Raw genomic sequence first — 24,747 nt, 5'->3', positions numbered from 1 at the left:
TTTTGCTGGTAATACTTATGTATTTTTACTTTAGTGTAGTGTGTACTGAAGTAGAATTTTAATGCAGAACCTTTACATGCAATGGATTCACATCATTAGCCTCTCTGTTGTGTTTTTTTCTGCATTATTGGCAGAGATGGAAGAAGTACCACAATGTAAAAATGTTCCAATGACCTTGTACTATTTTTCATAACACAGAGGGAGTTTTTCTGTTGCAGTACCACCAATTAAGGTAAAGCTTATTTATATTTCTGAGGTAATGCACTCTTTTAATTCTAATTTTGCATTGTCACTGTCTTTGTGGCCTTTGGAATAAATGTTACTGACTTACTACCCTAACAAGTAGGGGAAGCTGTTGCCTAGTAACAGCTGAAAGCAGAAGCCTTGTAACAGTGAGGATTCATTTTGACGAGCGATGATAACGCCTATGCACACCCTTTGACCAATTAGAGCTGAGTTTTCTCTGTAGCCATGGCCTAAGATGTTTTTCAACAAAGTTACTGGTTAGGCACAATTCTTTTCAGGTCAAAATACAAAGATACAATCACATTTAGGCCTCTTTAATAGAAAAAAACAAAAAACAAACATTAACTATTCACTCAGATTCCCACACTTGGTACTTCTCAAAGTCAAGGAAGGATCTTTAATTTCAAGGAGGCTACATCATGTAATCTCACCGAAGGACTGTTCCAATGTCAAAGATCCTTCAAATTCCACCAAGGACTGAGTTCATCCCTCAGATAATTTTCAAGGATGCATGTGTCTATCCATAGCAGGCATTAAATACCCACAATTCCTTGTGCACGATTTGCCTGAATTGAAGGTGGAGCCTCTTCAGTGATGCACACCTGGGCACTTGCTAGCCTGTTACAATGTGTGTACAGCAAAAGCCGGTTGACACGGCATCCCAGAACGTCAACAACCAATGTACCCAGGGTACCTTGCATGTCAAATCTTGATGTGGAAATTCCATGACCAAACATCGACATGTGACGAGGTCGGCGTGATAATGTGTTGTAAAAAAGTTTAATTTTACTTTCATCATTTTTAAATACACACTCATCTGTTTATTATTTGCACCAACCATTTACAGAAGTTACTATGAGAAATCACTGACGCATTCCGCTGAAAGTCACTAGTTTACACGGACGTTAAACTGAAACACCTACAACTATGTTTAGTAGGAACATCTCAACTGAAGGAAAAACTCCCCAATTTATTTAGGGCTTTAGTCATCATCTGTGGTGTAATGTTGTAACTGCTAAACATAAGGAATATGGGTCCACTGATTTATGATGCGAATTGACCACAGTGATATGTACACAGACCTCCTCTGGATTCATGGTACAAACACAGTGCTCTCAGTGATTGAGAAAGAGAATGGGAGTTTATATGGTATGGAATGTAATGTGTGTCTCTTACAGTTTGTGAGTGCTGCTGAGTTGAGTTTCCAGGGTCTCCAGTTCACTTTTAGCTAGGAAAGGAGGACAAAAGAAGAAGTAGCAAGCAAGAAATAAATCATGAAAAGGTACATAATGCACTTTGGAGAGGAAAAGTGAATATACACAGAAACAACACAGGGCACTTTAAGTTGATGCAACTAAAACAAGATCATTGTTAGGTCATGATTATCCTCACTTTTTTTCACATGCTAAGGGCAGATTAGTTCAATATGAAAGTAGTTCCTCAGGATAATGGAGTGTTTGTCACTCACCTTGTACCAGGAACTCCTCCATCTTGTCTTTAAAAGGCTGCAGGTTGTCTTCGTCTGAGACCTTGCACACCTTTTCCACTTCTGATGTACACGCTGATAAAAAATAAAACAGACAGAAATTACAGCCAAAACAAGAGCACATATGGTGTAAATTACATGTAAACAGAAATTCCAGCATGGTTATTATATAGGCAACAAGGGTGGTTAGGTGCCTTGCGCGTGTTTGGTGAACGCAAACAAGCTTTATGGACAACAGTGTGTGTGTGTGTATGTGTGTGCGTGTGTGTGTGTGTGTTACCTCGCAGGTCCTTCCTGAGTCGAACCAAGTCTTTCTGAAAGTCTTCAAACTTCATCTGTGAAGACTGGAACAGGTCGTGAGGCTCAGGGAGAGGGTACACACACGTCTCTCTGCCAGCATCCTGATGAAGGACAGACAGACAGACAGACGGAGAGACAGACACACACACAAACACATGAACATTATGACATTAAGTCATAAATATCTATTGCACGTCTGTCCGTCCTGGAAGAGGGATCCCTCCTCAGTTGCTCTTCCTGAGGTTTCTACCGTTTTTTTTTCCCCGTTAAAGGGTTTTTTTGGGGAGTTTTTCCTTATCCGCTGTGAGGGTCCAAAGGACAGAGGGATGTTCTATGCTGTAAAGCCCTGTGAGGCAAATTGTGATTTGTGATATTGGGCTTTATAAATAAAATTGATTGATTGATTGATTGATTGATTGATTGATTGATAAACATCTGAACATTGAAAGCTTGACTGTGGTGTGATGCAACACCAAAGGGATGTGGAAATGTGGTGTGAAAATGTTGTATACAGAATATCATGTGTACATAACACAGACTGTGTTTTGCTATCTCTGGTTTGCTTTGTTGTACCTTGTAGCTCTGAATATGAGAGGAAGACTGATATGAGAGTATACAATTTGGGACAAAATAAACAATGGACAAAAATAAGAGTCTGAAGAAGAAAAAGAGTTACAGTATGGGAGGAAGTATAAAAACCTTACCTCATCGAAGTGTCTGAGGTAGTACGCTACAATGTACGACAGAAGACTTTTCATGCTGTCCTGCATGAAGAGAAAAGAAAAAGATTGTGAATTTTCAAGAGTGGAGCTGTAAGGTATTTCTCATGTGTCTTTAGCACTACAAACTTGATAACAATGATTATCACCTGGACTTAACAAAGACATTGACTGTGTTTTTTTTCACTCACTTTTTTTTGTCCCTCAACATCACAGCCTCATATAATGTTAAAGGGACAGTTAACTCCTAAATCAAAAATACATATTTTTCCTCTCAACTGTAGTGCTGTTTATCAGTCCAGGTTGTTTTGGTGGGAGTTGCTGAGTGTTGGAGATATTGGTCATAGATATGTCTGCCTTCTCTCCAGTATAATGGAACTAGATGGCCCTCGGCTTGTGGTGCTCAAAGTGCCAAAAAATACCATTTGAAAAACTCAACAGCAATGTCTCTTTCCCAAAATCCTCACCTGTTTACTCAAGATAATCCATAGATCTTGTTGTGAGAAGTTTCATGCAGGAACTGTTTTCTTTTGACTAAACTACACCTGCCAATCATATCAGAGCACAAATGGAAGTGTGCATCTACTCTGCATGATTTCTGGAAAGAGACATCGCTGCTAAGTTTTTTAGGTGTGCACTGCTCAAAAAAATGAAGGGAACACTTGATCATCACATTATAAAACCAAATCAGTTAACCTTCATGGATATCAATCTGTCCATTTAGGAAGCACAAGTGATTGTGAATCAGTTTCACCTGCTTTGGTGCAAGTGAAAGTGACAACAGGTGCAATGGAGAGGCAAAAGCAAGACAACCTCCAAAAAGGGAATGGTTTTACATGTGGTGGCCACAGACAGTTGCTCTCTCCTTATCCTTCCTGACTGATTCTGCTCTAGTTTTGTGTTCTGCTAGGCTCCTTGTCACTACTGGTAGCATGAGACCGTACCTGCAGCCCAATCAGGTTGCAAAGGTAGTCCAGCTCCTCCAGGATGGCACATCAATACGTGTAGTTGCAAGAACGTTTGCCATGTTTGCCAGCACAGTCTCAAGAGCATGGAGGAGATACCAGGAGACCGGCCATTACACGAGGAGAGCTGGACATGTGCATAGAAGGGCATCAGCCCAGCAGCAGGACCAGTATCTGCTCCTTTGTGTGAGGAGAAACAAGAGAAGCACTGCCAGAGCCCTACAAAATGACCTCCAGCAGACTACTGGTGTGCATGTTTCTGACCAAACTGTCAGAAACAGACTCCATGTGGGTGGCATGAGCATTGAGCACATGTGACAGGCGTGAAAGAGTCTGGAGACACAGTGGTAAATGTAATGCTGTCTGTAACATCATCCAGCATGACCAGTTTGGTGGTGAGTCAGTGATGGTCTGGGGAGGCATACACTTGGAGAAACACACAGACCTCCATGTCATATCCAGTGTTACCCTGACTGCTGGTAGGTACCAGGATGAAATCCTCAGAGCAATTGTCAGAGCGTACGCTGGTGCACTGGGCTCTGGGTTCATCCTGGTGCAGGACAATGCCTGGCCTCATGTGGCCAGAGTGTGTAGACAGTTCCTGGATGACAAAGGCATTGATGCCATTGACTGGCCCTCTAGTTCCCCTGACCTGAATCCAGTTCAGCACCTATGGGATGTTATGTATTGGTGCATCTGATGTGGCCAAGTACCACCACAGACTGTCCAGGAGCTCACTGATGCCCTGATCCAGGTCTGGGAGGAGATCCCTAACCCATAAGAACCCGGACCAATTTCTCCTTAAAGGAAAATTAAGGGGGGCATAAAACAGACTAAATAGACCACACAGAACATATTTCTGACATTTTTTTCAAAATACCGCCCCTCACTGTCAGAGATCTGTAATGTTACATACAGTACAGGCCAAAAGTTTGGACACACCTTCTCATTCTATGCATTTTCTTTATTTTCATGACTATTTACATTGTAGATTCTCACTGAAGGCATCAAAACTATGAATGAACACATGTGGAGTTATGTACTTAACAAAAAAAGGTGAAATAACTGAAAACATGTTTTATATTCTAGTTTCTTCAAAATAGCCACCCTTTGCTCTGATTACTGCTTTGCACACTCTTGGCATTCTCTCCATGAGCTTCAAGAGGTAGTCACCTGAAATGGTTTTCCAACAGTCTTGAAGGAGTTCCCAGAGGTGTTTAGCACTTGTTGGCCCCTTTGCCTTCACTCTGCGGTCCAGCTCACCCCAAACCATCTGGATTGGGTTCAGGTCCGGTGACTGTGGAGGCCAGGTCATCTGCCGCAGCACTCCATCACTCTCCTTCTTGGTCAAATAGCCCTTACACAGCCTGGAGGTGTGTTTGGGGTCATTGTCCTGTTGAAAAATAAATGATCGTCCAACTAAACGCAAACCGGATGGGATGGCATGTCGCTGCAGGATGCTGTGGTAGCCATGCTGGTTCAGTGTGCCTTCAATTTTGAATAAATCCCCAACAGTGTCACCAGCAAAACACCCCCACACCATCACACCTCCTCCTCCATGCTTCACAGTGGGAACCAGGCATGTGGAATCCATCCGTTCACCTTTTCTGCGTCTCACAAAGACACGGCGGTTGGAACCAAAGATCTCAAATTTGGACTCATCAGACCAAAGCACAGATTTCCACTGGTTTAATGTCCATTCCTTGTGTTTCTTGGCCCAAACAAATCTCTTCTGCTTGTTGCCTCTCCTTAGCAGTGGTTTCCTAGCAGCTATTTGACCATGAAGGCCTGATTCGCGCAGTCTCCTCTTAACAGTTGTTCTAGAGATGGGTCTGCTGCTAGAACTCTGTGTGGCATTCATCTGGTCTCTGATCTGAGCTGCTGTTAACTTGCCATTTCTGAGGCTGGTGACTCGGATGAACTTATCCTCAGAAGCAGAGGTGACTCTTGGTCTTCCTTTCCTGGGTCGGTCCTCATGTGTGCCAGTTTCGTTGTAGCGCTTGATGGTTTTTGCGACTCCACTTGGGGACACATTTAAAGTTTTTGCAATTTTCCGGACTGACTGACCTTCATTTCTTAAAGTAATGATGGCCACTGGTTTTTCTTTAGTTAGCTGATTGGTTCTTGCCATAATATGAATTTTAACAGTTGTCCAATAGGGCTGTCGGCTGTGTATTAACCTGACTTCTGCACAACACAACTGATGGTCCCAACCCCATTGATAAAGCAAGAAATTCCACTAATTAACCCTGATAAGGCACACCTGTGAAGTGGAAACCATTTCAGGTGACTACCTCTTGAAGCTCATGGAGAGAATGCCAAGAGTGTGCAAAGCAGTAATCAGAGCAAAGGGTGGCTATTTTGAAGAAACTAGAATATAAAACATGTTTTCAGTTATTTCACCTTTTTTTGTTAAGTACATAACTCCACATGTGTTCATTCATAGTTTTGATGCCTTCAGTGAGAATCTACAATGTAAATAGTCATGAAAATAAAGAAAACGCATTGAATGAGAAGGTGTGTCCAAACTTTTGGCCTGTACTGTATATGTCACATTGGGCGTTAAGAACCTGGATAATTTATCCATCAAGGAAAATTATGGGGGACATAAAATAGACTAAATAGACCATATAGAACACATTTCTGACATTTTTCTCAAAATAACACTTATTAGTGTCAAAGATCTGTCAATGGGTGTTAATGGTAAATTCATTCCTCTTTTGAAACTTAATCAGCCTTAGTCTTTTTTGGTTTGATAACAAAGCTTTGTCTTTTTATTTGCGTTTCCACAATATCATAACTTTACCTCTTAGGTTTAACAACAAAATCTTTAACAACAAAATTTTGATTTATTTCACAGTACAAAAATTTGTAAATTGAATTAAAAAAAAGACTGCCTCATCATATTGGAGGTCTTCTCAACAAGCCATTGTAGCTGTAAAAAAACTGAGCTACAGTCTTTTTCTGGTCATGTTTTTCTGTTTGGTAACAAAGATTCTAACTTTACCTCTTAGGTTTAACAACAACATTTTCTTTTCGTATTTGTTTTATAACACACAAATGAATACATTTGCAAAAATTTGCAAATTGAATAAAAATACAAACTACTACTGGGTAGTTGTATTTTGCTGTCCAGGGTTCATCTTTGGTTGAGGTACTTCATCTAAATCACCTGATTCACTGCAGTCTGAATCACTAGACTCACTTGACTTGTCATTCTCCATGTCTTTGTTGCTGGGAGTGTAATCAGGGTCTTCAAGGTCGTCATCTGAGCTACTTTCACATCCCTCAAAGTCACTGTCGTCTCCCTGGATGACTGTCAGTGCATCCTGAACACTGTATCGCTTCTTATCCATAATGCAGATAAAAATAAATTACAATTTTCAATTATTCTTTTCAATTTTTATTATTTATTTATTTTCATTAAATTTTAAAATGATATAAGGTAGAACAAAGTGATATAGGGTCTGTTTTTTTATTCACTGATGGGTAAAAATGGTTTCCTTATATATTTTGTTAATAATTGGATTCATATAATGTGATTTTTTGTTTACATTTGTTTTAATATGCTTTGAATTGAACAATATAAAATGTATTAACTAAATATCATTGAAAAAGTTAAGTTAACTGAGCAGATCATAAAAAATTCTTATTGTGACATATATGTCACAATAGGTTTCCCATGACAATTTTAAGGTTAAAGGTCCGATGTGACATATATGTCACAACGATATTTACCTGACTTGTTTTATATCAATTTGTTCATGAAATGTGTTCACAACAGGTTAAATGTAATAAAGGACTTGTTATGTAAGCATTACAATTCTTAAATGGTTTGAATCTTACCTTTGGCAACCAAAAACAAGCTTTTTAAATTTAGCTAGCTCTGCCCCTAGTGGTAACCTGGCACACAGACATCTTGGAAATGTTGTTGTGGGAAGACCAAATCACATGACCTGTCACATGATCCACCAGGATGTTAAGTATGTGTCACTCTGGGATTTCATGAGTTAAAGTCAAGGAGAAAGCTGTTCATGGAATTTTCCAGAACATTTAAAGGATGTGTGGCACCTGTGTCACAGTGGGTTCTTATGGGCTAAGGATACCATCCACCAACTTTTATCATGAGTTGCCATGATAAAATTCATGTTGGATCAGCCTGTGATTTCAATTTTTCACATTGATTTTTGGTGTAATTTTGGATCCAGCCCCCAGTGGGTTGATTATTTTGGTTTCTGTTGACTGTTGTTTCATCATTTTGTTCTTAACAAATTCTACAATGTACATCAGTAAAGATTTTCAACTTGAATAATTTATTCATCACGATCTGATGTGTGCTTTGAGTTTTCCCATAATTTTTTGGAGCGCTGTGTTTTTAGGTGGAGTGCCATCTATTTCCACTGTACTGGAGAGAAGGCAGACATCTTTGCAATCGATATCCCCAACACTAGGCAACTCACACCAAAACAATACAGAGTGATAAATGGCACAACAGGTAAGAAGACAAATATATATTTGTGATTTGATTTTAGATGAACGGTTCCTTTAAAAATTCACCTATTATTTGATACTGATGCTGCATATGTTACTGTATATTACTGTACTGAAAATCTGCTATAAGAGCATGGAATAAAAATGTGTGACTAAAGACATACGCCCTGTTGATTACTAGCACCTCTGTCTTAACCAGTGTATACAGTTTAAAGCTGAATTTGCAGCTTCTGAAACAGCTTGAGGAGAAATGATATGGATTTATGTTTCTCTGTCTTTCTGTTTTGTTTTTTTACTTTATTTGTTACTCCTTTTTTTTTTACTGATACTAGATTTGGCCTGGGTTGAGCACGACTGAGGTGCCCTTGAGCAAGGCACCAAACCCCTAACAGCTTGGGGCACCTAACCATCACTCTGCTATATCTCCACTACATCTGTATGTCTGTGGGTCTCTATGTGTGTGCATGTGTTTATTTCGGGCCTTTGTGTGTGTGTAAAATAACAATAAAAAAAATAAGTAAGATTAAATAAGTAATTTATTTTCTCTTTGTATAATCAGAAAAAAAGGCTGTATGCCCTCAGGTTCAAGGTAATATATTTCAGTGCAGTTTGTTTCAGCGCCTTTACTCACGCTGCTCTTGACGTCTTTGAGTTTGGGCAGGATATCGAGGGTGAAGCCATCAGCTTGACCTCTGGTTCGATTACCACCATTCATGAAGTTTCCAAAAGCCAGAACCAGACCGAGAACCTGCTTCACCGTCTCACTGTCCTGCAACAACTGCAAAGACAGACATGAAACACCAAGTGAAGGTGGGAAGGAATAAGGGGGCAGGCAAAGTGTCTTGGAGACATCTCACCAAATCTGTAGAAATTTTTGTTCATTTTAATATAAAATACACAAACATTTATGGAGAGAACACTGTGTTCAACATTCAGCTGGAGAGTGAACCCAGAGAAGCTGAGTCAGATTTAGTGCTGAGAGATCAGCTCAGTGCTGATACTTAATATTTGATCCATGTGAAAACGTTATTTTTGCAGAGTTTGCCTCACCTTGCATACCCTCTGCAGTGTGTCCAGTTTCCTCATGATGGACGACATGCACTCAGAGAAGCTGGACTGGAAGAGGATGCAGAAGACTCTGCCAGAGAAGTTTGGGATGAGGGAGAGCTGGTGGAGAAATCTGCAACAAAAGAGGAAATGCCAGCTGCTTTGGATTCAACTCTTCTACCATCTCTTATTCTCTCCTGTGTGTTTTACAGTCTTTACAGAATGACACACAGCATTCACCACTGTCTGCTCATTAGTTTCATAGGGAAAACACCAACTCACTGCTCAGGTTTGTCCAGAGGTTTGGCATTCTCCTTGTCTTTTGAGGACTTGATGTGCTTTTCAATCTTGTCCAGCTCCTCCTGTTGGGCCCTCTGGGGGAGACACACAAGAGAGACTGACTCTATTTGTGCCCACATTCATACAGAACAGTAGAACGTATACAGCAGAGGTGTATATACATCTTATTACAGGTGGTTCCCTTGGACAAAACTGAGACAACATACTGGCAATGGGCATCAAAGATAATGATATGTGCAAGTCACATTTGATCAAATATATGTTTATCATGTCCATGTGTTTACATTTAACTGATTCATGCTTTAGAGAAGACTTGCGATTTTTGATGCAACAGTTGAGTGGTAAGGGTTTTCAAGTTTCTCACTGAAGCTGCTGACTGTGTTGACCATCGCCCCAAATCGTTTTTGAAACACCTGCATGCTCTTCTGTCTTTTGCCTAATGTTTCACATCTCTCCCTTTTCCCTTCAACTTGCCTCACAGTTGCCATTGTTGGCAGTGAACAGTCTAACAGTTAGTAAACAAGAAATTACTGTCTAACAATCTGTTCTCATGCACTGTTTGTATGTTTTCCTATAAAAAGTAATGCACCAAATTTTCCACATATTCCACCTGATGATAAGCCAGTGATTCGTGCATAACCCATGTACGCTGGATCAAGGCTGTGATCACGATGCTCATTCGCGAATGGGAGTACAGGCAGATTTATACTTGTGTGTCAGCTCTATGCAGAGCCTATGCCATAGCCTACACATGTGGCCTGCGTTGTGAGCATTTATTCTCGTGCGGTGGCGTGTCTATCTCACTCTGCAGTTACACCTCCAAAAGACTAGTCGTTGGTGGGGTTTCTGTGAAGTGCTGTACAGTTCAGCTTTGTTTCCACTGAGGGAAATGGTTTTCAGCTTACAAAGATAGCCAGGAACTCTGTGTCCCTGTGACATGTAGTTACATTTCTGGGGAGGTGTATGTCAGGCTACAGCGTAGGATGGGTGTAGTTATGGCATCGATTCAACACAGAAGTATAGAGTCTGCTTAAAGAAGTAAGTGGTCCCAAGAGGTCAAGTTAGGAGGCAGGTTGGAATGGTGGATAGTGTACAAAACACAGAACTTTCCCCAGCAGACCGCTGTTTGGAACTGTGTGAACATTGAGTGAACTTTTTGAGTGATTTTAACGTACGTCCTCACCATGTTGCTTTTCCGCAAACCTAACCTCCGTACCTTTACTTGCCTAAACCTAATCTCCATAACTTTAAGTTAAAGGAGAACTAATGTTTTTTTCAACCTGGGCCCTATTTTCCAATCTACTTTTGTCTAAATGAGTGATAGGATGTTCAATATCTGACATTTCTCCAGTACAAAGCTAGGGCTGACCTGCCTGCAGCCCATGAGCGTGCGCTATATTAAATAATAGGGCACTCAGACAGCGTCAAACAACGTCAAAATACGTCCACTAAAAGTGCATTTTTTTCACACAGATAGGCTCGGATTGTTAGTATAATTATCCGACAACATACCGGAAAGGAGAAATGAACATTTGTGTTTACCTTTAGCTGGATTCGGACATGTTCCTCTGCCTGTTGCAATTTTAGTATATGTGCTACCAAAGTCACACTGCTCCCTCCCTCCCTCTCCTCGTCCGCTCTTCAGTTTCAATGAGCTCTGCATCCGTGTACGTCCGTGTTCTCCGTGTTCAAATAAACACGGGCGGTCATCAAATTCAAATGGCTCATCCAGATCCAGTTGGTCAAAATCAGATAAAAATTCGGACATGTTTGTTGTGGCAAGTCAAAACACTCACGTCCCACGAGATTTGAGTTGTTGCAGGAAGTAACCGCTGGAGTGATCTTACCAAATGCGAGGAGTTACTCTGTTTTGAGTAGTCATGGCTGAATTACTGACCAAGACAGCAACGTTTGCACCTGCAAAATCTGTTGTTCATTCCTCCTCCAGTGACTTGGATTGATGTAACTGGAGGCAAAGAAGAACTACAAGCCTTGTCAGTTTGGATCGGTAATGTTAGGCAGGGGCTGTGCTCCAGAACTTTGTTGTTTCCTTTGCTTGTACAGCATTTGGTTGACTCAGATATTCAGCTGTATTTATTTGAGCCAGCATACTGCTGAGGAAATGCAGCAGAGAGAAGCTGAAGCTTCAGCTGCGTGAGCTGTGCAAGAAAATCCTGCCAACAGGGACTCTCCAAAACCTGAGCTGCAGAGAGCAAACACCAGTTGGTGGTGCCTTTGCTTGAATTGCCCAACAGAATCATTCTGCTGCAATGAATTTCAGCGTGGGCAGTTTTTGTTGGATGCTTTTATCAGTGACAACTCTGAGAGACTATAGATTCTTTGTGTGTGTGTTTTTTTAAGACTTGCATGAGCAGGTTACACTAGTTACATGTTTTAACTGGGCATCAGTAACTGGCGCATAATGCGTGCTGGTACATGCAGGCACCACCAGCATGGCTCTGCAAGCAGGAGAACTAAGCTTTCTGTCAATATAGCAGGAATTATTCACACATTTATCAACAACACTGTCTGCATGTCCACATAAGAGGTGGCAAATTTTCCTTTTTAGGGTCCCACACCCCAAAACCCTCAAAGTCTTCTAATAAATTCAAATTATATTATAGTGAGACAAGCAAGATAAACTGACTGTGGCGAGTGTGTGTTGCTCACATTTTCATACAGGGCCTGCAGGGTCTCCAGGTCAACCACTGTGTTGTCCAGGTTCAGGATGGCTTAAAGACAGAGAGAAGGAGAGGTCTATTCAGTGAAAGTCAAGGATCAACGTGTACGTCAGTGTTTAGGTCATGGGTCAATTTTAAATCTTATTTGAAAACAAAAAAGATATCTAATGCCAACTCGCTGCTAAAATGTGATCAGATACAAAACAAAATATCAGAAAAGGCAGAAAATGATAAACGGAGTCCTCATGGAGGATCACTAAATCCTCTCAGGTAGTGTCTGGGTTTTGTGCAAAGATTAATATTGCAAAACAGACAGTCATCAGACTTATGGCAATTTGTACACATGATGTTACTATACCCAGAGTCAGCTATTAATGACCCCTAATGACCATACATTCCATCAAAGCACATGTGCACCAGATGTGCTACTGATACCACAACAACTAGTTTGGCAACACGATATCTTTCACTTCCTGACTTTTATTGATTTGGGGATTTTTTTGTCATGACTAGATGAATATCTATCCACTAAATATTTTAACAGATATATAGGGAGGTATGTAATTAGGTAGTAAGATGTCCCCTGAGAGTTTTCTTATCCTTTCAGCAGAACCATTCTCTCCTTTGGTCAAAAAAAAAAAGGCTGTGACAGCTAAATATGAGACTAAACTTACTTAGTGAGATGAATGTTTTCGTCAGTGCCCCCTGTATGTCTACATTATGATATTTCATCAGGAATAAGACTCCTGTATTGCTGTATGTAAATATCAATCGAATTGATTGACTCACCATGTTGGATATCTTTCATGTCCAGATGCAGAGAGGACATGAGGATTCCTACTGCCTGAGAACGCTTATTGCTTAGGAGCTTAACAACCTGAAAAACACAGACATAAGATATGAGGTCAGATTCAAAAGCTCAGATGTACTAGGCGTGTATAAGAAAATATTGATACACTTGAGTATTACAATATTTTGCTAAATGTATTGATTCTTAAAAACACTATCAATTTTTAATTAATAGTTTACATGTACATTTTACATTATGTGCTTTTATGATAATTGAAACTCTGTGTTGCTGCTATTCTTGGCCAGGTGTCCTTTTTAAAAGAGATCATTGATCATGATTGGACAAACATGTTTAAATTAAGGCTAAATCAATAAAACCTGCAAAGAGTCATGGCAGTGGTTCATTTTCTGTTGTGTTTAAACCCCCGATCGCTAGATCCTTCAGTGTTTTAATCTAGATTCAGCCATCTGACTCTTCGACTCCAACGTAACAACATATTGCTAGCGTAAACGCAAAGAACACGGGTCTATAAGACAGGCAGAGTCATAAAGGGTGCACAGCATTGTCAGTTTCCCTAAAATAAGATTTTAAAAAAGGTGAAGGCATGACCCACCCTACTCTCCCTCTGACTGGCTAGAACTATTTGCCTTTGATTGCTGGGTTGGTCAGGTTTAGGCAGAAGAGGTAAGACTGGTTAGAGTAAGGATAAGAATGTCAGGATAAGTCAGTCAGAGGCAGAGTAAAGGCCCTGGCACACCAAGTCGGCGGTCAGCTGTTGGTCAAAGTTGGGCCATTTGTGCACAAGAAGAGAGTCGGAAGTAAGGGATGCCAGCGAAGAGCTTGAGTCAAGTAGGGAGTGAGACCAAAAGTTACATGAGGTAAGTTTTAAGAAAGACATGAAAACAAATATGTTAAACATCTATAACTGGTTGTTGACCTTATAAATGTGACAGTAATACTTGTACAGTATGAACAACCCACAGACCTGTTTGGCCTTGGACTTGGTGATGGTGTCAGAGAGCGGCTGCTTCTTCTCCTTCACAGCTGTTTTAGAGAACAATTCTACAAACTCCTCAAAGTCCAAGTCAGGCTCCTCAATGGTCTCCCACACCAATGAATTGGAAACATCCCTGAAAAACACAAGAGAAACACTTAGAGATGGTAGGTACGTCAGCAATTAAGTATTATTAGCCCTTCTGCTCTTACTGGCCTCAATAAGTTTTCACAGTTTTGCTCAGATTTGCATTAAGTGTGAGTGTGATCTGTTCAATACACTGCATGTGTTAAAATCCATTCTGAGCATTTTAGGGCACTGCACAGTTACACAGCTTAAAAATTAGCTTTGTATGTGGAGTTTTACATAACTCTGTGTTCTGCCTCACATTTATTTTGGTACATTTAGAAATCAGTGCTTGTATATCAAGGAAATTAGAACATGGGAGGTCTTTTGTTCTAATATTTAAAGTGGATGTGTTTTAGTCCTGATAGCTCTACCGACTGTGATGTTCGGACACGCTGTCCACCATTTCAGTCTAAGGCATTAGAAACTTTACAACTTAAAGAGGCCAGTGGTGGGTAAAGGCTGTACTGCTCTTACACACTGATCACTCATAGATCAGGATGTCTCATTATAGCCAGTCACCAGTTATTTTACTTTACTAATTTGTACAAATGTTTGTTCTTTTGGGAATTTGTTCAGTATTATTAGTGTTGGACCCTATGAGAAAACACAGTCCACTCTGCAAAATCACTTTTGCTCTGTTCTTTATGACTGAACATGGTTTGGAATGTTTTACTCCCTCAAAACACTGATTGCTTACATCACTGCCCAGGCATTTCACACTGTTATAGATCCTAGGATTTCTTAGGAGAGACTTTATTTTTTGCTGCACTCTTTGAGTTAAGGATGCACTAAGGATGCAGGATGCACTAAGGATGCATTTGGCTGCACTAATTTGCCAAATCCACCTGTAAATAGCAGTGTGCCAGGTGCAGGCACACCTGGCTTTTAAAGGGAAAGGGAGATTACATTCTGATTGGTTGAATCCATGTTACACCCAAAACACACCTATGATTTAGAGATTTAATCAACCCCTTTGTCACTTGCACCTTACTTTATGCCCATAATATGTGCCATTTAACCAGCAGAAGTGGAATTGGACACACCCTAAATGCACTTGCACCATGCACTTTAGACCATACATTGTTTGAATAGTGCCCCTTGTGCTAGAACTGTAATTTCTTTCTGCGTCACATGTTTTCACAATCTCCCCCTCTATGTAGAATATATTGTGTTTGGGCTCAAACTGTAAGTAAATTCATACAAACTGATCAAATCATGATCATGTGGAGGCTGTTTTTAACTACACCATCTTTACTTTTTGTTGCTGAGCTGGATCCTGGTCCAATAGAGGGGCTTCATTGGTCTGGGAGGCTCCACCACAGCCTTCCTGGGTGGCTTCTCCTGGGTCAGACCCAGAGCGTACAGCCCCAACGGCAAAGGAGGAGGCAGGGAGCCCAGAGCCCCTGGAAGACTAGGGGGTACCGAGATGGCTCCTGGTGGAGGAGGTGGTGGAGGAGGCCCACAGCCTGGAGGTGGTGGCGGAGGAGGTGGACCTCCCATTCCTGGTAATGGAGGAGGAGGTGGAGCAATGCCACCAGGGAGAGGAGGAGGAGGAGGAGGTGGTGGGGGTGGAGCAAGGCCACCAGGAAGTGGAGGAGGAGGAGGTGGTGGGGGTGGAGCAAGGCCACCAGGAAGTGGAGGAGGAGGAGGTGGGGGTGGAGGTGTAGGAACTGCCAAACCAGGGGGTAATGGAGGTGGAGGTGGAGGAGCTGGCACTGAGCCTCCTGGTAATGGTGGAGGAGGAGGTGGTGGAGGAGGTGGTGCCACAATCTGTCCTGGTAGACACTGAGGAGGTACTGCTCCTCCTGGAAGTGGAGGCGGAGGTGGAGGAGGAGGCTGCAGCTGACATGAACACTGGAAGCCGTCCTGCCTGGGTGGAGGCTGCAGGAAGCCGTTGACTCCACCCGGCTCACTACAAGGCACTTTAAACTTAAAGCTGTCGTCCATGGGCGAAGTCTGCACCGACTTGGCCTCCAGGCAGCCTGGAGCCAGAGCTGCTTCAGTCTGCAGGTGAGCGTCACACACCACCCTCAGCAGGCCCTCCTCTCCTCCACACTCCTTGTCTGTGGTGGAGGTGGTGGGCTTCATACTGTCTCTGTCCAGCAGAGGGGGCTGTCGCTCCAGCTCAGCTATCTTAGTCCTGAGATCCTCTATGGTTTGTTCCAGCTGTTGGATGACGTTGACGTGTTTCTCCTTCAGTTTAGCTGAAGGAAGGACACACTCCTCCTGCAGATATGAGAGAAGCAAATGGTAAGACAAAAATCTGAGCTCTCTTCTTAGTTCAATCTGTTTATTGGCAAATGAAGAATCATTCTCTCAGTAAAAAAAAACTATGATCTAAAGTTTATTGTCACTGACACAGAGAGCTCTGCTTTTGTTACTTTGCAATGAAGAGAGTTTACTTTGAAGTTATAACTGCATACATAGTATTTTCTAATACAGTATATTCACAAAATTACATGTGCATTTCACTGCCATTGTTATTTGGACTATACTATACCTTCAAATTCAACTCAGTTCATTTTTTTTTTTTACTCTGTTGTCCCCGTTAAAGGGGTTTTTTTTTGGGGAGTTTTTCCTTATCCGCTGTGAGGGTCTTAAGGACAGAGGGATGTTGTATGCTGTAAAGCCCTGTGAGGCAAATTGTGATTTGTGATATTGGGCTTTATAAATAAAATTGATTGATTGATTGATTGATTGATATACACACAGGCCTGAAATACACACACGCACAAACAGGACCTATATATGCATTAAATGGAGAGTGAGGGGGCTACCCATGGACAGGCACCCAGAGCAGTTGGGGGTTCAGTGCCTTGGTCAGGGGCACCTTGGCAACGCCCAGGAGGCCAACTGACATCACTCCAGCTACCAGTCCACACTCCTTACTTGGTCTATATGGAGATTGGAGCTGGCGACCCTCCAGTACCAACCCAACTCCCTATGGACTGAGCTACTGCCACCCCATTTTATAGTTATGTCCTTTTGTTGCGAGTAAGCTTTATGAATATTTATTTGATTATATCTTGCCTTTATCTTTTACTGTATACAATCATCACTCGGGTGCAATATGAGTATATGCTAAACAGTGCAAAATCTATACTTCCATCAGTCACTAATGTGAAATCAGCCATTCAGCCTGTCTCTTTGTCATATTTTGCTTCTTTTTGCTGCTTACTTATTATATTGCTTTGGGTTTTATTATGCATGCTTATTATACTGCTCATTGTTTTGTACAGTTTACTTTTCATACTGATCTGTGTGTATCTTTTTAGTGACACCTACTTCTATATTGCTTTGTGTTTTTTTCTACAGATGCTTGCTTCTGCTGCTGTAATGTTGCAAATTCCATCCACTGAGGGACGAATAAAGCATTATCTTATTTTATTTTGTTCATGTAAACAATTAATATTTGCATTATTTCTATTTGACTGGTCATCAGTCACTTGAATGCACTGTCAGTTGCCATTGCAACTTCTGAGAGCTGTCAATCAGCTGTCGAGGAGCTGTCAAGCTGTCATCTGTTTGACAAAACAAATGACACAAAAAAATAGGAATTATATTATGTACACAAAATCATGGTTTTATGAGAATAAAGCCAGAATATGTTGAGAAAAAGTTCTAGTTTGAAAATAACCCAACAAAATATTGTATGTTATGATTTGATAGGGTATATCATATCATAAGTTTTTGCACCGACTGTCCATACAGTTAATATTTCTATGTTAATGAACAGTGTTTTGATGACAATTTTCTTATGATGAGTATACAGCACTGGTCTGCATGTCTGTAGATAGATGTCTTTGTCTTTATTGAATTTGTGGCAAAAATAGCATTAGTGGAACCACTAATGAACATGGTAAAGATTTTACTTTCTTAACATCAACATGTTAGAATTTGTCATTAGCAGGGCGTTGGTGGCTTAGTGGTAGAGCAGGCACACCATGTTCAACTCCAGCCTGTGGCCCTTTGCTGCATGTCACTCCCTCTCTCTCTCTCCCCCCTTCACACTCATCTGTCCTATTGATTAAAGGCTTAAAAATGCCCCCCCCCAAAAAATCTTTAACAAAAAAAAAATCATCATTAGCAATTAACTCTAAGTACAGCCTCAGAGAGAGAATAGCATGGCTGTAGACTCTTGTTGGGTTACTCTGCTGGCTTGTGGTTGGTAAGTTTTATCCTGTGCTGCAGCAGTGATGCACTGTACTGTACTGTACTTTACTGTACTGTACTGTACTGTACTGTACTTTACTGTACTGTACTTTACTGTACTGTACTGTACTTTACTGTACTTTACTGTACTGTACTTTACTGTACTGTACTGTACTGTACTGTACTTTACTGTACTGTACTTTACTGTACTGTACTGTACTTTACTGTACTGTAGTACTACCAAGCTACATCATATCTGGGTGTGGTCACTAGTAAAACAGACCACAGCTGACCACATCCAGCTATGATGTTAGGTGCGGTCAGAGGTGCAAAAGACAACCCATAGAGGCCAGTGCAGCTGTGTTCTATCACCTCTCCAAATCTAAAGTTGATTCACTCTTTATGGTGAATGTAATTAATATTGCACTTTTGCACCGTTAGCGGATAAAGTGCTTTACAGTTATGCTTCTCATTTACTCATTCACACACTCATAGAGTGGTAGGGCTGCAATGCAAGGTGCTGGTTTGTCCATTGGGAGCAATTTGGGATTCAGTTTCTTGCTCAAGGAGCAATCTTTACCTCCATAACAATAATTAAATATAAATTGAAAAAAAAACTTCAATGGAATCGTGCGATCAGTGGCATTTATCTTGTCAGATTGGACTGGCCAAACTTATGTCAAAGTACCCCCATGTATTTTTCAGTAAAGTACTGCTTATTGAAACTGAAAGTGCTAGGCTCTTAAGCCACCTTTATCTGAGCCTTATGTTCGACACTGCAATGTGTTCATGATTTTTAATGCAAATCCATTACACTCCCTATACAGTCCATTAAGACCTTTCTTACTTCAGTGCAACAGAAACTACTGTATAAACTAGGATTTCAGAGGTATACCAGTTTTAATACATACCGTGGTATGACAACTGATGATTATCATACCATGTTTATTTGCTTATCTACGGTATTACAAAAATGCAACTGGAAGGAGAATCTCACCTCTATTTTAGTTATTTTCAAAAGGGATTGTTAACACATACCTCCATTTAAAAAATGGTCATAACTAATAGTAATAATAATTATGTAATACCATGATACAGTGATATTTTCTGAGATGGTTATCGTACCATGAAAATCTTATACTGTTGCAACCCTAGTATGGACATTCGCTGCATTTGGCGCTGCCCTCTCATATTTGATTCTGGGGAAAAAAGTCTCACAGGAACTTAATTCGATTTTTGATAAGGGAATACAAATGAATCTTGATTTGTCTCTGCTGAAGGGCTCTCTTTGACAAGTGTGCACAAACTCTTTTAGCAACAAGCTACATTTTAATTTAATGAATTAATCCCAGACCTCCTACTGTTAACCAGTAGCATGAAGAAATTTATAAAGGTTTCTTGATGGAGTGCTTGAGCACAGTGTTGAAGGGGGACTTTGAGGGGTTTTTGTAAGCTGTGGGCATCTTGTCTAAACTACCTCCCAAACTGAACAGCAGACCTGGTCCGCAGGGGGCATTGCACTGTAGACTGGCATCCTTCCAGTGCCCCTGTAAATGCCTAATGCTCACTCTTTCCTTTACTGCCTTGCATTAGTTGTGTACTCCCTGACTCACGTAATGTATCCACACTCTTAGATCTCTGCATAATGTTTTCCCAAGTACTCATTTTAATTACTTTTTATACTGCTGGGTGGCTCAACTTGTGATAATGTATCCTCTCAGCAAATTTAGATTGTTGATGAAAAAATAAAAAAATAGAAAAAACTACACTAAGTAACCAGTAACTAAGGCTTTAAAATAAATGTAGTATAGTCAAAAGCATAGGCTCATATTTGCCTCTAAGATGTAGTGGAGTAGACGTATTAAGTACCATTACATGTAAATATTATTAAGTAAAGTATCAAAATTGTATATACAGTACTTGAGTAAATGTACTTTACATTCAACCTCTGAAAATCTGAGTGTCAGTGTACTTCACTGGTTTATGTGTTCTTCTGAAAGAAGTGCAATCTCATGATAAAACCGTGCAGTTGAAAGATTGGGTGTGTTTACAGTGGAATCAAAGGCTGAATTGGACTTTGTGGGCGCGTTACCAGGAAGTCTGGGTGTGCTTAATCCAAATCCACAATTCAACCAGTCCACAAGGGGCAATGCAGACTTCACTGATTTAATTGCCCACAGTTCATTGCAATACGGACATGACGTTGTAGGTTGTAGGACTAAAGAACTTATGTGTATGTAGAACAGTTACTGCAGCCCACTAAAACAATACTTGAATAGTGTAGGCCAGAAATAATATTCAACAACATCACGATACAGAAATACGTAGAAATAAAGGCTGGAGAGGGCAATCAAAATGCATTGATATTGCAGCCTATGCTATAGGTTACACAGAGTAATGCAAAATAGAAAATTGGCTGAAATAAGTGGCACCTGACTGTCAGCCGGTTGGCTTTTTCTTTACTTTTGCTGCCATGAGTTTTTTGAATTATATTTTTTTCTCGAAAATTCAATCAAATATTGTGGTTTAAAAAAGGAAAATTCTGTACAAATCTCAGAGAGAAACTATATCAAAATGTTTTCTGCTGGGATCCTGTTGTAGCACAGCAAACTGTGGGGAATCTCAAGGTTTGTTGAAGCATTTGCACAACACTGTTAACTATTGTACATTTTGCTGGAAAATTTAAGCCCCAGCTTTCAATAAATTAGAAAAAAATCAAGTGACTGACCTGTTGGCTCTCCTTCTCTTGTTGCATCAAACCCAAGTTGGCTGCATGGTGTTCTGAACAAACAGAAATAGCAGGTCAGCACAATACAGTGCAACAGAGACACTTAGCAGAAGCTCTTCTCTAGGCAAAAGAGAACATATGAAAGTATAAAGTTACACATATACATACATAGGCTGACATGTAGTGATTGACGACATGGCCACTTGACTCAGTACCAGTGTCTCCCAGTGACATAGCTAAAAGTCAGTAGTACATTAAACAGCAGCATCACTTTTTTACTGTTATCAGATCTTGTGACTTTGAATGTCCGATTGAGCAAATTAGATGCAGATGGTCTTAACACCACATTAAAAAGCATTGCTGCCCTCTCTGGTGGAAAGTTTCAAGTCACTTTCGGATGTCAAGGAATGGCGCGTCAATACGCTTGTTACATGCATTGTGTCTTTTCAATGTAAAGTTTCTACTAGTCACATGCACATAGCCTAAAAATAACCTTACAAAGTAGGTCAAACACTCTGTTCCCTATAGGTATAGGCAACAAAGCTCCATGGTTAGGTTTAGGCAACAAAAGCACATGATTTGGTTTAGAAAACAACATCATGGTTTGGCTTAAAATTCACACAGGAAATGAACAGCGGGCTGGACTCAAAGTTTGAAGTTTGATGGACCCAGCCATCTCAACGCCTGCCCGCCCTACATGGACTTTGTCACTCTTTATGTTACACTAGTTGAGAGTATTTACATTTAATAACCTAAATGAAGTGCATATTTAATTGAGGGCATGCTACAAAAACACATTTGATTGCACACGTCACACCACAAATAAACGTGTGACTCTGATGTGGATAATATGATGAATGCCTGCACTGCCTAAATAACATGATCAGTTGTAAGGTAATAAAGATTCAAACTGAAGAACAGTATTTTTCCACACTTTTTAAGTTCAAATCACAAGCTTGGAATGATTCAACTGTTATGCTTTCATATTTTCAGTGCTGTCCATACTGTAAAATTCACAACTGGCTGTTGTTGTCACATGACCTATAGGCCAGTTAGCTGGTGAACTGGAATACAAACAATCTGCTACAGTATTTTCTACTTAGAAAGCAAGCAGGGCAGAGTGCAGGGTCCCACTGACAATATCTTTAATTATACTAAGTTCTTATGAGAACATTACTACATGTTATAGGCCTACTGTAGAAGTAGTTTGTAGCACGCTCTACTGAAGGCTGATTGGCTGAACAGTTTAACCAGCTCACATCTCAAAATACAAAACATCACAAAATACAAATACATTAGAACAGTGTAGTTGTTTGGGTTAGGTTTTTTTTAGATTATTATTTTTTGGGCTTTTTGCCTTTAATTGACAGGAGAGAGTGTAATGGGAGAGTGAGAGAGAGTGGGGGGATGACATGCAGCGAGCTGGAGTCGAGCCCGCGATCACTGCAGCGAGGCATTGCCTCTGTACATGGGGCACCGGCACTATCCACTACGCTACCGACGCCCCGTTACACACATTATTTGTCTCAGGGACTTTGTGTCTAAACCATCTTTGCTTTACGGAGGGTGACTCATCAATTCTTGTTTAATATGACAAATATAAACTTTAGATGAGACAAAACAAAAATGTAAGATGAACAAATTAGGCTCTGCGGTAGTGAAGCTTGTTGCAAGGGAAAAAGTGTGTGTTACATATGTAGGTGCAACATGAGTATGGCCAATTTATTCAAATATAATCTGAGTATTTAGCACTACAAATATGCCTTTAAAATTCTCTTGAATGTTTAAAGGAGACCCTTTATGGTTTTCCTTATTTTCTGTCATATATAATGTTACAATCATGTCAGATGTTTAAACTAAATGTGGCCAAAATTGCAAATAATTAGGTAAACATACGTAAAATAAACCCCTGTGAGTAAAATCCTCAGACTTCAGACTGTTTGTAACACTGTTTTCAATATTCTTTTCGACTTTGGCTTTAAGATGACATCAGCTTGTGATGGATTTCTGTATATGTGTATCTACTCAAGGCATGCCACTGCAAATGTTTACATTATGTAGCCGACAGTATTACGTGTAGCTACGTGCTAGTGACAATACCTGTAATCATGGTTGCTGGTGTTGTTATTTCTCCCCAATTTTGAATCATATTCCTGCTTGAACATTATTGTCCATTGTTTTTACAATCTTTTATAGCTGATTATTAATGGGAGAAAGTGCCACCATACACAGTCATTCCTCAGCTGCTAGTACACTGCTAATATCAGGAAAACATGTAATCTTGATTTCTGATATTAATTTCTCCTGACTTTGGATCATATATTGTGTTTAGAGGCTTTTATTGTTTATTTTAAAAGATGATGTATTATCTATTTATTATTATTCATTTATTATACCCAGAAACACCGACTAATCAAAGCAGCCAGGGCTTTTGTGGGAGGGGGGCTTAAAGAGACAGGCACTAAAACAAAGTGTCTCAGACAGAGGGTGAATACAGGTGTTCCAGCACAGACAGTATGAGGAAAAAATGAAACATTTACATGACATTAGAGAAGATTAATTTATTGTGTCATCCGGACTAAAACCAGACTTTTAAAATACACGTTAGTCTGACTGAAATGATACTAAATTGAATTTCTAAAAGACGGACTAACACACCCAGATAATGCGATTGGGTCTTGAATCACTCCTATATGTATACAGTCAGGACCCAAACTGGCCTGGGTGCTCTGTGCAACCAAGGAGACACGGTTCATGCTGTGTCAGCTGAAAGAGTTAAATATTTTAAAATACATGGATGGGAGAAAAACATGCAATAGTGACCTAGATCCAATACTAAGAAGCTGAAAGGAGGCATATAACCACCTATTGTAGTTAAGTTGGACATACTTTGGTCAATAAATTGATTCCCCTCCTGTGCTTGTGTACTGGGGCAAGGAGTTAAATGGCCTAGTCGAGCAATATCCATAGCTCTACTTAACTGTGCATGTAAACATAATGTTTTTGACAATTAAAGCATACAAACACATTTCAGTAGACACACAAAATTGTATGTAAGTATGAATGTAAAACTGAGCATAATAAGTCCTCTTTAAGAAATGAAATCCCTTTCACCATGCTGTTACTGTGTAGGTGAGTATTAGGTAAGTAATTAGAAAGTAAAAGAGCCAAACTCAGCCCACATAAAGGAGCTTTATATGATATTGGAAAAGCCTATCTTCACCAACCAAATCCACAAAACTATTGAGCTCAGACTGGCTGGACAAAAGTGTGTGCTCAAATATGGGCAAAGTGGATACAAGTATTGTAGCCTACTTTGTGATCAAGTCCGCATTTATACATCACCAGATGTGACACTACACCCACCATGGAAAGGTAGGCTGACTTTAAGTCATGATATTATCAAACAGGCAGACAAATCTTCGCCTGGGACCTAACAACAATGTCAGTCTGCTAGTGTTTGTTATTTCTCCAGCTTTCAGTCAGCACAAAAATACAGCCTACAACATACAGAAATTATTACTCACCTTGATTGTCTTCTATAATGCCAAAGCGTGAAGATGGAAAAACCCCATTGACATGAAGATGAGATAAGAAAAAAAGGGAAAAGAAACACAAAGGTCAGGGTCCTTGAATAAAATTGAATGCAGATTAGATCATCAGTGAGTTCTAAACACTTGAATAGCTTGGCTTTGACACTAATGCTCCCCTCTATCTGC

At 40.3% G+C, this 24,747-nt stretch overlaps 1 protein-coding gene across 1 annotated transcript in view; it reads right to left on the bottom strand.

Moving 5' to 3' along the window:
* The window catches only part of fmn2b (formin 2b), a 50,278-nt gene that overhangs the window by 5,461 nt on the left and 20,070 nt on the right, over positions 1-24,747 (bottom strand). Inside the window, exons 5-17 of the mRNA XM_033611991.2 lie at positions 24,556-24,567; positions 21,029-21,081; positions 15,404-16,374; positions 14,011-14,155; positions 13,025-13,112; positions 12,225-12,286; positions 9,537-9,628; positions 9,258-9,387; positions 8,839-8,985; positions 2,737-2,796; positions 2,013-2,133; positions 1,715-1,807; positions 1,423-1,474 (exon numbers count right to left, since the gene is read on the bottom strand). Of these exons, the coding sequence (XP_033467882.2) occupies positions 1,423-1,474; positions 1,715-1,807; positions 2,013-2,133; positions 2,737-2,796; positions 8,839-8,985; positions 9,258-9,387; positions 9,537-9,628; positions 12,225-12,286; positions 13,025-13,112; positions 14,011-14,155; positions 15,404-16,374; positions 21,029-21,081; positions 24,556-24,567 (2,026 nt within the window). The remainder of the gene's footprint in view (positions 1-1,422; positions 1,475-1,714; positions 1,808-2,012; positions 2,134-2,736; positions 2,797-8,838; positions 8,986-9,257; positions 9,388-9,536; positions 9,629-12,224; positions 12,287-13,024; positions 13,113-14,010; positions 14,156-15,403; positions 16,375-21,028; positions 21,082-24,555; positions 24,568-24,747) is intronic.

This window comes from Epinephelus lanceolatus, chromosome 21 (genome assembly GCF_041903045.1).
Source record: "Epinephelus lanceolatus isolate andai-2023 chromosome 21, ASM4190304v1, whole genome shotgun sequence".
NCBI lineage: Eukaryota > Metazoa > Chordata > Actinopteri > Perciformes > Serranidae > Epinephelus > Epinephelus lanceolatus.
This window is presented reverse-complemented; position numbering and strand designations above follow the sequence as displayed.